The sequence below is a fragment of the Lissotriton vulgaris genome, unplaced genomic scaffold (assembly GCF_964263255.1).
Source record: "Lissotriton vulgaris unplaced genomic scaffold, aLisVul1.2 SCAFFOLD_555, whole genome shotgun sequence".
Classification (NCBI taxonomy): domain Eukaryota; kingdom Metazoa; phylum Chordata; class Amphibia; order Caudata; family Salamandridae; genus Lissotriton; species Lissotriton vulgaris.
Window position 1 is genome coordinate 994,682 of NW_028243517.1, and position 13,187 is coordinate 1,007,868.

At 45.3% G+C, this 13,187-nt stretch overlaps 1 protein-coding gene across 1 annotated transcript in view; it reads right to left on the minus strand.

Annotated features, from left to right (window-relative positions):
* LOC147668324 (maestro heat-like repeat-containing protein family member 1) overlaps nucleotides 1-11,303 on the minus strand; it is a 93,210-nt gene extending 81,907 nt beyond the window's left edge. The window contains exons 1-2 of the mRNA XM_086948601.1: nucleotides 11,190-11,303; nucleotides 9,993-10,139 (exon numbers count right to left, since the gene is read on the minus strand). Coding sequence (XP_086804727.1) covers nucleotides 9,993-10,139; nucleotides 11,190-11,303 — 261 coding nt within the window. The remainder of the gene's footprint in view (nucleotides 1-9,992; nucleotides 10,140-11,189) is intronic.
* Nucleotides 11,304-13,187: the final 1,884 nt, after the last annotated feature.

The following is a 13,187-nucleotide window of genomic DNA, read 5'->3' on the forward strand; positions in this document are numbered from 1 at the left end:
ACCTACTCCCTCCCTGTGGACTTTCCATCTAGGATTGGAGTCCAAGTGCCCCCAGATATCCCTGTGTTGGCTGTGTAATCAAGTAGCATTCTTGCTTATGTCTGCAGCCGGACAGTGCCGCACAGTGTAGCACGAGCCAACTCATTTCTCTTAAATGTGATCATGACCTGTTGGTCTCTGTCTGCCTCTCCGAGTTGCTGAAAACCGCCACCCCCTATCTGCGAATTGCTCCCATGTGTCGCCTCAAGTACGTTACCCCGTAGCGTTGGTGTGTTGTGCATCCCCTGTGTGTGTAAGTACATCAGGACTCTGTCCTTCCCCGTTCTGGGCTATACCCACATCATCGTTTGTATCCCCAGCCTTAAAGTGCATCAGATACAGGCCCCAGAAGTTCTTGGGTCGGGACGTGGGGGGGAGAAGGTCGCTATAAAGCTCAGATTGTGTACAGCAATACAGCATGTCATTAGCCCATCTTTTGGCTGTTGGTAGTGGCCCCCTCATCCAGCACCTCGCCACAACTCTCCTGGCTATTAACATAGCCATATCTGTGAGTCGTCTGACTGCTACCGGCAAGCCTCTGGAATATCCTAGCAGCGCAAGCGCCGGGTCTGGGGTCAGCTGAAGGTCCAGGATCGTGTTTATGGCTGTGAAGATATTGACCCAATATTGCAGTGCCCCTGGGCAATACCACGCTAGGTGCATAAAATTTGCAACCGGCTCATGGCATCTTTCACATTCAGCAGATTGTCTCAGGCCAGATGCTCCGGGGTGTAATAAACCCTCTGGAGAAACTTGAAATGCACCAACCTATGCCTACCATTCAGCGACACCTTCTTAGTGTTCGCACAGCAGTACCTCCACATATCATCATTGATATCGACTTGCAGGTCAGTTTGCCATGCCGTTTTCGCTTTCGTGAATTGAGACCCTTTGTGCTCCAGAGCAAGTTTATAGAGCTTAGTGATCAAATTCCTGGGGGTCTCCGCTCTGATCACACATGTGAGTTCCGGGACCTCCGGCGGTTCCTCCATGTCAGGGCCTAACAGGTCCGTTAATGCAGTATGCACCCTATGGTATTGGAAGCGGTATAGCAGGGGTACTTCACCTCCCTCCATTGCTATTTGCTCGCTTATTTTCACTGTCCCATCCACAAATAAGTCTCCCGCCATCTTGATGTGCAGTTTGCTTAACGCTTGCACCACGCCTTTTTCTCTCCGCGGCGCTATCCACAAGGCACACTCAATGGGCATGCTAGGAGAATATAAAAGCGCTCCCCTCCGAGCCTGCAAAAGAGAGTACCATGCATGATTGGTAGCTGCAATGGAGTCCAAGACACCCGTTCTTCGATCTACTGGTCTGAAGACCGTGGCTGTGAGTGGCAGAGGGTCCGCCAAGAGCCTTTCCATGCAGAGGTGGGGGATCCTTGCATCTCCGTGGATCCACGTGTGAAGGTGGGATGCCTGTGCCACTCTGTAATATAGTTCTAGATCAGGGGCACACAGTCCGCCATGTCGCACGGCAGCGTAAGCAGAATCCACTTTGCTCTGGGTTGTTTGTCTCCCCACGCTAGCTTAATCATGAGTTGTGTCATGGTCTGGAAGAAGGTTTTAGAGAGTACCATTGGAATGGCGCTAAACAAGAAGAGGAATCTGGGGAGGACCACCATTTTCATGATGGCTATACGTCCTGGGAGGGAGAGCGGGAGCTTGCACCACGCTTCTACATCGTCCTCCAGCCTACCATATGCCACCCCATAGTTTTCTTGTAGTAATATTTCCGAATCTATGTGCAGCTTGACTCCTAAGTATCGAACCGGGTCTGTGGACCACTGCAATGGATATTCCATGTCAACCCTATAGGTCACTGGGGTGAGGGGAAATGCTACTGATGTCGTCCAATTGACTCTAAGACCCGATAGAGCTCCAAAACGTACCACGTCTCTCAACATTGATGACAAATTATTTTCTGGGTCACGAACATACAGCTGTGTGTCATCTGCGTATGTCGACACAACTTTCTTATATGTTGGAAAGCTGACTCCTTCATTCCCATGGTATTCCCGGAGCGCACAGGCAAGAGGCTCTGCCACCAGCGCGTATAACAGGGGAGACAATGGGCAGCCCTGCCTAGTACCCCTGCTAATAGGGAGCGAGTCTGTCACCAGATCCCCCAGTCGGAGCCTGGCCGTTGGTTTGTGATATAGAGCGCCTAGCATTTGGAGAACTGGCTCGCCCAGTCCGATTCGTCGCAGTACTCTACTTAAGAATGGCCACTCGACGGAGTCGAAGGCCTTCTCCATGTCGAGAAAGACCGCAATGGCCTCAGTGTCCTGCCTGATGTGTTGCATAGTATCTAGCACTGTTCGAATATTATAGGTCAAATTTCTCTCCGGTATGAAACCCGCCTGCTCCGGTGCGACCAGCTCGGGGGCCAGAAGTGCGAGGCGAGTATCCAATACCTTTGCATATAGCTTAGCTTCAACATTTAATAACGAAAGTGGCCTATAGGAGCTGCACTCATTGGGAGCTTTTCCGGGTTAAAGAATTGTGACTATTAGAGCTTCTCTCATTGATCGTGGCATGCTCCCCTCCACGCAGATGTCGTCAAACAGTGTGGACAAGTGCAGGATTAGTTTCTCCTGGAATGCTTTATAAAATCCCACTTTGAGTCCATCCGCTCCCGGAGCACTGCCAGAGCGCATACCCGACAGGGCCTCAACTATTTCATCTTTGTCTATGGGCTGCATGAGGAACTCCAGGTGCACGTTAGTAAGCATGGGCAACGATATGTGTTCAAGATAGTCTGAGATTTCATCCAATAGGTCTCAGCCTCTGGAGGAGTACAGGTCAGTATAATAGTTCCTAAACTCAGTAGCTATCTCCCTCTCGTCTGTAATTACTTTACCATCTGTCGTCTTCAACTCCGAAATCTGAGACCTCCCCCTGTTGCCCTTCTGTATTCTGGGTAGGAGTGAGCTAGGTCGGTCTCCCTCTCCATACGTTCGTGCAGTGGCATATTTGCCCATGTGTTGTACCTCTCTGTCCACCTCCTTGTAGTATTCGATTATAAGTGCTTTAATTTCCTCAACTATCGCTAAGTCTGTGGTGTTCCTTTGTCATTCCTCCAATATAGATAGTTTCTTTTCTAACAATGACAGTCTTTGCCGGATGGATTTAAGGACGCTCGAGTGCTTGGACATAGCTATGCCCCTAATGTATACTTTAAAGGCCTCCCAGGTTGATTGGAAATTGTCTACAGACCCTATGTTAGCTTAAAAAAAGACATCGATTTCTTCTGCAAGCTCACCTCGGAACTGTGGGTCTAGAAGCGAAAACGGGGGGAAGCGCCATGTGAACGGGGGAATCGCCTTTTTAGGGGACTCCAACTCCAGTAGAAGCGGAGAGTGTTCTCAGAGAGTGCGCGCCATCACAGTGCAAGCACTGACGCGCCGCAGCAAACAGGAACTTGCCAGCCAGTAGTCTATTCACGTGTGAATGTCATGGTAGGCAGAGTAGTGCGTAAATCCACCCTGTGCTTTGTCTTTATACCTCCATACATCTTCCACGTCATGGCTAATCATTTCAGCTTGCAGCGCCTGCACTGCAGCAGAAGGTCTACGTGGTGGGCCAGCTGATCTATCCAGAGCCGGGTCTAGTATTAAGTTTAAATATCCCCCCCACAGCGACTGCGACGTGGGAAAGGTGTGAGCCACACCGGCCAAGTTACGGTAGAACTCCGTAGTTAGGGCCATACATATTAATGACTAGTAAATCCAGTCCCATCCCTGTACACCGTGTGATCCCATACCGGCCCTCCCTGTCTGCTTGTAGTGGCTTCAGTGTCAGCTTCGATCTAGGGTTGACCCAGGTTAACACTCCCCTGGAGTGCGACGTGAATCCTGCCGCCGCTATACAACCCACCAGACCTTTGCTCTGTAACATCTTGCTTGTGAGTGGTAGGTGTGTCTCTGGCAAGAGTGCTAAGTCTATCCTCTGTCGCTGCAAGTAGCTGACTACCTTCCTAAGCTTCCGATAGTCATTGAGGCCACGTACGTTCCACGTAAGAGCCCGAAGCCTAGTAGGTGAGTCGTGTGTGTTCGAGTTAAGTGCACCCAACATCAGGTCATTTGAAGTGTGAGTTGAGTGGCAGACAGTGTCGTGAGACCCCAACAATGAATTTGCTATCTGTCAGGAGCACGTGTAACATAGGTGGCAGAGAGATGCTTAAGCCCAGGGCAGGCAGTGTGCGCAAACAATAAATTCCCCCTCAAAATAACAATAACCAGCAGTAACCTCCCCCCTCCCACAGCAGACCTCCCAAAACCTGATCTTGCCGAACCCTATCCCATCCCCCCTCCCTCTCTTTCCCTCCCCAACTGGTTCCAACTCCTGAGAGTCAAATAAGAGCATTAAGCGCTGGGGCCGAGGTTGCCATGTTGTCAGCAAACAGTGCTAAGTCGCACTACGCCGGAGACATGAAACCCACCGCCCGCAATGGTGTTAATCACACATAAGCAGTTCTAGGGGGGAACTGGTCACTCACGCTCAGAGTAGGTGAGTGCAAAGAAAAATCTGCAAGCATAGTGCAACAACCCCCATCCTTGTGAGTAATCATAGCAAAACTACAGCATAATATTGCATTTCAGACCCCATATCAACAGTGCGTAACCTGTGCGCATTGAGCACTTCCCGGACCCTTAATCTCTTGTGACTGCTGCTGTAAATTCACTTGTAACGTTAGTCTCTCCACAGCAGCTTTGAAATCTGCGCAGTCCTTCAGGCGAAATCCCCCCTCCCCTCAATCCCCGGCAGTCTGGAATTGCTCCTCCATGAGGCACTACCCCTGTACCTCACCGTAAAACAGGAACAGTTGTAGGCGGCGAATCACTCCTGCTCGTCCAGTTGACTGCTCCCTCCAGCCTTGCTGCTAGGTACGTCAGCGGCCTTGCGATTTTCCCTCGACCAACCTTTTAGAGCCTGCTGCAGGGCGCGTGGGTCCGTAAACAGGTGAGAGTGCTATTACTATTGACCCTTAGCTTCGCCGGGTACAACATCGCGTAGTCCAAGCCTAAGTCTCGCAACTGTTTCTTATACGGAGCAAAATGTTTGGGAGCTTCCTGTACTCTGGCGGTGTAATCCGGGTACAACGAGATCTCCGATCCCTCATATTGGAGCGTTTTCTTGTCTCTGGCTTGTCGTAGAGCCGCGTCCCTGTCCCTGTAATTCAGCACTTTAGCAATAATTGGGCGTGGGGGGGCACCCGGCTTCGGTCGCGGTCCCAAGGATCGATGGGCGCGCTCGATCACAAACAGCGGAGAAAAAGTTTCCTCTCCAAGCAGAGTGATGAGGAGCTAGTCCACAAATCTCTCCATGTTTCCCGTCTGTGTTGTTTCCGGAAGACCCGTGATCCGTAGGTTACAGCGTCGAGACCACGCCTCCAAGTCCTCGGTCTTGTCCTGCAGGGCTTCATCAATGATTCAATTTTTTGATGCCCGGTGTTCAGCTCCATGTGCGCTTCCTCCACTTCAGTTAGCCTCCGCTCCGACATATCAAGTCTTTCTGCATGCTTGTCTATTCTTTCAGCCATCCGGTCCATTCGGTATGTAAGGGCGTCAATTTTAGACCCCAATGCCGCTATGCTATTTTGAAGGCCCTTGTCCAGCGCTAGCAGCATAGATTTTATGTCAGCATCTCCGTCGGCGCCTTTGCCCTCCTGTGAAGCGCCATTTTTCGTGTGAACTGCGTCCTGTGACTTAGACCGCCGTTGATCAAAGGAAAGTTTAGTCTGAGACTTGTCTCCTCGACCCATCATGTATGGCACCTGCAGGGGTAGCCCTCCCTGCGATGCAAAATGTGTACCTTTGATGAACGCACAATAGCCGTGCAGCACTCTGGGCTAGGGCGGTGTTTATCTGGTGCTGTCGTGCCCTCGCCTTGATGTTGGCCCCAACTCTGTCGGGCGGCTCCGTCTTCCGGATAACGATCCGGGTTCGTTACAGCCTAGTATCGGGCTATCAGCGGGATTAGGTCGCAACTACTGCCCTAGTGCTTGGCAACTATCCAGCAGGGCCCCACACCTCCGTTGTTTCGGCTATCGAGGAGTGGAAGGCTCGGGTCAGGCACCCCATGCGCATTCCAGAGCACGCACCCGCTAGATCCGTCCTTAGTGCCCGACTTTCACCTCCAGCCAAATTATGCCCAATTTATTATGTATAAGCTCCAGAAGTTCAGTCCCAAAGCACAGTAAGGCTGTCAATTTGGGCTCACCCGCTGGCGTCCGCCGTCCTGTCTTAGCAGGTGCCCAGCAATCTCCAAGTTATGGGTTACTACCCCTGGGCACTTTTGAGGGTGCACACTGCCAGCGCCGACCGCCTTAGTTGACTCGGGGCCCCGCAGTCAAACCCCTCAATGTGGCGCCCAAACCAGACAGCAGCAAGCGCCGTGCTACGCTCCCCCTTTTGCCAGGCCTCCTTTGTTCTTGAATCGCCACAGCCGCCAAACGCGGTCTATCTCGCGGTGGGAGGGGGGGGCGAAAAAGCTCAAATTAAGTCCTCCGGCTTCGCGGCAGCGAGGCGCCGTCACAAGGCAGTCTCAGCCGTTGTCCCTCAGCACCCGTTTCAGGCAGTTTGTTAGGGTCCGCAACACTCCCGGGTGGACGTCACTCCTCGGCCGCACGCACTGCTACAGCGTGCGGATCGCCTCAGCACTCGAGGCTGCTGCTTCTCGGCCCACCGCAGCTCGTCCCGCCTACTTCTTGTTCGCAGGGATCCAGGGTCGGCGCAGAGTCGGGATTCCCACTCGGCACAGCACAGCTCTCCTCCGGGCAGGAGGTCAGAATTTGCACGCTATATTTACAGCTAATGTAGGATTAGTGCAGGATTATTGATATCACCGAGTGGAGCTCGGGGTTTATGTGGCCATTTTCTTCGCCGCAAGCTCCGCCCCCCGAACTTCCACAATTTCTAACAGCAAACAAGTTAGAACCCAACACAACAAAAACAAAAACCATGCTTATTAGTCATCGGGTAGCCCGCCTGTATAACATCTGTCTGAAAGAAAAATCCTTAGAAAATATGTCTAGCTACAAATATCTAGGATATTACATTGGCAATAAACTGACTCATTGCGAACAGCAGAATTATATGGCTCAACAGGAAAGTGCACTAACTTTTGCTTATAATTCACTTGCAAAAAAACTGGAGGGCCAATCATTCAGACCACTGATTTCAGTAATGGCAGCCAAAACACTCCCAACTTTAATGTATGCCAGTGCTGCCCATTACGAAAAGATTCAACTTTTCTGAATAACTTAATAACTATTATTTTTAAAAAGGTCTTCCAACTCCCTTAAACCGCTTCGCCAGCTCAAATGCCCTTACAATTTGGCCTAATTAATGAAACACGGGGCCGACTTTACTCATCAATAAAAGTTTGGTATTGGATAAAACAATATGTGGAGAACGCTAGCCTTAATGAGGCATTGTGGCAAGAACTCGAGAAAGGGAATAAATCACCATACACTGTTTTTTTGCACAACGCACTTAAATCCTCTTGTACTTTGGGCCTTTGGAATAAAAATCTTTCCTTTTTAACAATTAAGTTAGCACCAAACAAAGCCGCAAAACTCCATTCTTTATGATTGAACAAAAGTACTTTTAGTCAAAGATCTCATTCCTGGACAGTACTCAACAACTATAACGTCCTCAAACCAGCGGCCTATTTAGACCTCACTTTTTCAGTCCACAAAAAAAGGCTGATGGCACTACGGTTTGGAAATTATCCCTCACTATCAGGCGCTCCCAGGTGGAAAAACATTGGCTTAAAAATGTGTTGCTTGTGTGGTAGTCATCAGGAAGATCTTACACACCTGATATGTACCTGTCAGAAACTTCATCCAAAATGTGTCACTTTACTAAAGGAAGCCTTCTGGATTAGAGGAATATGATCCTGCAGGGCTGCTGTTATTACAGGGCTTGATCCATCTGACCCTCAGATGAACTGAAAACTGGTTAAGTTTCTTCATATACATGATCAGGCTCTGAAGTCTAAGCCACCATGTGAGGGTTCATCCACTGAAGAAATAATGCCTACAGCAACCGGTCCTAATGACTAATATAATAGACCTACAACATTTAATTTATAAATTACTCCTATCATAAATGAAACTAATACTTTTGTCACCCATTATTTGATGGTTTTCCATGTCAGTGCCAAACAAATCAATAGTCTTACATCATTTAGATACCAATTTTGAGAGTTTCTGCCAACACTGATAATTGAGGATCTTTGTTTTATGACTGTGTGATATTATATTGTGACATATTGGCTTGATGAAATAATTTCAATGTATGTTTTTAATCAAAGTTGATACATGTAGAAAATATTGGTATGGTTTTAATTAACTAAACAATAAAGAGATTACATTCTTCTCGCTCAGTAGCCATTCTTACATTAAAAGCTTCCTTTAACCAGGTCCTGTCTTGTTTGGTAATATTGGATGGATTAGAAAATAACCCTGGTCTTTCTAAGTTTATAAAATTATCTCTGATGTAAGCTAGCCATGGTATATTGCATATATTGCCTAATTTCATGCAATCAAGTATGATTAATCTGTTCAGGCGTAGAACTTCTTTTAACCAAACGCTACACCAGAGCTGTTAGAGCTGTGACCTAATATAATCCATAATGCAACTGATACTTAATTCCTCATGTATAATTTCAGTGGAGATATATTGTCCCAATGCCAAAAGTCCTCTGAGATTGTTATTCTCTGCTATCATTAGTTGTTTTATATTCGATTACCCCATATTTCACTGCCAAAGGTTGCAATTGGTATGCATTTGCCTTTGTATATATCCAGAATAATTTTCAGAGGTTTGTGGCACAAACAGGAGGAGAATTCATTAACACCTGCACATGCTCTCATAAAGGAACATATGTTCTTTTTAACTAATGGTTGCCAGCTAATACGATACTTAAATACGGAAAGTTGTCCGCCTTACTTAAATATGGCCCTGGGGCAAAAAGTGGCACTTTTTATGTACTTTAGTGTCAGGTTCATAACATGTGATTTAATAAAATTGGTCGCAGGTCCAAGCTATTCATAAAATCAACAACAACAACAAGGGTTAAATGCTGCTGTAATGATCTTGCTGTATGCACAATTAAAACAGCATACTTTCAAGAGCACACTGAGGCTTCAGTTAGCCTCCCAACTGCTCAGGATCTATCACAGGGCTCTAGTGTCTAAAGATTTGCTGTGATCAACGCACCAATATGGAGCGTCAGTATGCTTGATTTCACTTCCATAACCACATTTTACTTACTCAGTATCACAACAACAGGTGGAGAAAAATACTGCAATGCTAATGTTTATTTAAATTTCAACACCACTGTTTGGTTCATAATTATTTTTTATTTATCCCAATTTCATATGTAACAAATAAAAATGTTAGTTTTGCTTCTCAGGCTGCCTTCACGTATTGTGTACAAATCAAAATGTATTTAGTTCAGTATTTAGACTGAATGCTGGAAAACTATATTCCCCCTAATCCCTTAATCTCCCCAAACAATACACCAGATCAATGCTTAAGAAACTACCATGCTTGAATGTGTCAAATAGTGGGGTACTACAGTCTGAATTGTATAGTATTTCTATTTCTCACGGGTACCTAAGGAGCAAGCTTGGAATCATGCATTTTTCTTACATCTCAAAATTATTGATACCCGCAACATTTGTACTGTCAGGTGTGGAATACCAATGTGATGACCTAATAGTCACATGATGGAGGCCTGAACCATCTCGGACTCTAAATGTGGTGTAACTGACTCACCAATAGAACCCTTTAGTTCTGTATTCAGCCCTCATTTCTCAATAATGTATTGTTTCATTGCAGCTAATCACTCACTATAGGATACGGTGTTCATTATGAGTGGATCACTTGGGATTGGTTGAAGTGACATGCATGGACAGCAAATAGAGGTCACACTCACCGTGAGCAAACGAAATGCCATATCAGCAGGCAGTTGGGGCTGGAGCCTTTTAACCTCATTGACCAACCATGGAAGCTCTTTATCTAGTTGCTCCTCTGGCAGGACGGAGGCCAAATGTCCCAGAGTGGTGATGACCTGTCCCCAGACCTGTTAAGATAAATCACAGCAGGTTTTCAGTTCCACACACTAGACATTAACTACTAAGAAAACATGAGCCACATGTGGAAGGTGGGGGTTCCCTGGAGAGGCAGCTGCACTAGACATCTGTTACCTAGGAGGTGATTCTGCCATGCAAAGACAGTGGTTTGTTTTTACTGGCAGCATAATCTACAAGACAAATTTGAAATGTTATCCAAGAATTTGTTTCCACAAATATTTCAAATAAATTATAGTACCAAGTTGTTATATTTATAATAATTATTGAATGTAATATCAGAGTAATTGCCTCATATTCCTTTGCTAAAATTGCATTGATCCTTTTGTTCGCCACCATACCTTCCTATGCTGCACCCCTCACAACCCTCTCTTGTTTTACTTGGATGAGGGTCCCCACCCACCCTCTTTGTTTTCTCCCCCTCATCCATTCTTTAAATGTATGTATTTCCCCTGCCACTCCACCACGTCTCTCAGCTGTTTTTAACAATTTCTACTCCCCTACTTAAGTCATCTCTTCCCAGAAGCTCCTCATTACAACTCCTGCCATTAACCCTCACAACCACTTTTCAGCTGTGCCATAATTTTATCCCAATGTCCTCTCTGACTCCTCTTCATGTACAGGCTGTGGTAGACATAAAAAAGAGACTACTGTAACACTGATTTTATTAAATTGCCATAGAATCTCTCTATGGCACTTTCGTTTTTCAAAAATGCTTATTAGACTTAAAAGTGTTGCTTAATACTTTAGTATTATAACATGGTTTAGCTTTGATTTTGTCTGATATAGCGGACCTGATATTCTTTTGATACTTGGTGTGGTACAATAAAGGTTTTTACACATTTTAGTTATCTACAATAATGGAGATCACAAATGTGGGTCAAGAGAATGAATTTCCTTTTTTTGTATTTCATCAAATGAAGTACATATGCAAAGGTAGAGGAAGGGGCAGTCAATGTGTATGCATCAGTCATCTCACAAAACGTAACAGCTCTCAACCTTCATCCACTGCGCTCTGTTCTTTTCCCACTTTCCCAACTTACCTCCTGGAGATTGGGGATGGTTTCTAGAAGAAATGCCTTACAGGTTGAGTAGGCTTCAAAGAAAAGTGTGACTACAGGAGTGTCTACACTGGCAGCAAACTGGCCTGATAACATCTCAATGACTTGCAGAAAAACAGAAAATCACAGTTAAAGCTCAAAGGCTTAAGTGTTGCATTTATCTACATATTTCCCACCTTGCCTGGTAGTGCATAGGACATACTGAGCAAACACAGTGCAATGTGTCTGCTGATATTAAACGATTATTCACGGGTAATAGTCTCAATACACATAGCTTTTCTCTGACTCTCATGGGTCATGTAATGGTTTCCATTTCGCTTCTGCATCCTATTGCACTTTTGTAGCATTCTAGACAATACATGGTAATAATTCCACATTAATGCAACTCATTGTTTTGAACTCAAAGGAAATGAAAGGCCGAATTCGTGTCACCAGGTTGCTTTCTACTTAAAATTTGTTGCAAAGCAATTCCATTTTGCACAGTATTGTTGTTTTTGAAATAAGAGTGGATAAATCAGATTTGCACAAGTTCATAGTGTATGAAGATATTGGCCCTCTGGGCAAAATAAAAAAAGTGCATGTAAAAATATAAAAGATGATGCATTAAAACATTCCTTATTAGTAATTTTGTGAATCATTTTATGTGGTTAACAAAGAAGTGCTGATTCAGAGTAAAAATGTGGTATAGTGGTTATACACTATTTTACTGCTCAGGCAGGAAGAAACTGGACTGATTTAATATCACATATCTGAAAAAACACGAATTCACTCAATTTCCTATTTTAAACATAGCAAAAAGTGTGAAATTACATTTCTCCTTTTTATGTCCTATTATTGCACATGTTTTTTGGGTGCAGATCTTGCTTCCTGCATTGTTTATTTTTCCTGTGGGAAAAATGGTTAAAATATGTGTACTCCCTGATTTGCACCAGTCTAAACCTTTACTTAATATGGTGCCGAGTTTGCAATTGTGCGAGCTGTAGGTTGCAACTAGATGTCTGTGCCATGGAAATGAACAATGACCTCTTGAAATTTATGTACAATTTCTACAGGCTTTAATTCTCCTCTTTCCATGGATGTGATTTCACAACATAAGGCCTGTATTTTTTTAGTGTTATATAGCGCATACTAGACCCGAAGATATCAGGTATCAGAGTGCTGTACATGAGCACCAGTTTCATTACACAAGGACATATTCATTTTGTTAGGCACAGGGAGATTAAGTGATTTGCCCAGAATCACAGGATGTTCAGAGTCGTTGCCGAGACTTGAACCCTGTTCCCCAGCTTCGAGATCATCTGATCTAGCCATAAGGATACATCCTCTACAGATGGGTATCCCATCAAAAGCATGAGGGGAAAGCCCCTTCCGTCTTATTACAAATACAATATGTTATAAAGAACTTATAATAAATCAGTTGATGGAACATACGTCACGTTTGTGATGGAGCAACATGTCCCCCAAAACTTTAAATCAGACCCTTAGATTTTTGGTACGGAAATTAATAGGGTGTCTCTCAGAGGTGTACTCTTCAGACAAGAGATGTGTTCCAGTCATGACATAGCAAACTTGACACAGCAGCTCAGCATGCCAGTTCAATATGCAGATGTACTAGAAAGTAGGGGAGTTACACTTTATGCAGACCAATGTTGCAGTTGAATTCTGATTTGGGCAACAAATGAGAGTTCAATGTAGATTAAAAAAAAGATGAATATGGACTGGTATTCGCTGCATCAAACAGAAATTGCATCTCTTTGCATGAAGGGTGTTCTCAGGTAATGTTACAAAAGAGAACTTAATAAAGGTGTACTCTCCCCACACTCCCAAAGCATCAAACAGAGCCCCACCGTTACACCATTGAAGTACACACCAAGGCTAAACCAAAATTTCTGGTTGACTGTAGAAGCAGTCTTCATTACAGGACAAAATGTTCTGAGAATAAGACTGAGGCATTGTTCCATTTCTGGTTCTAAAAGAGAA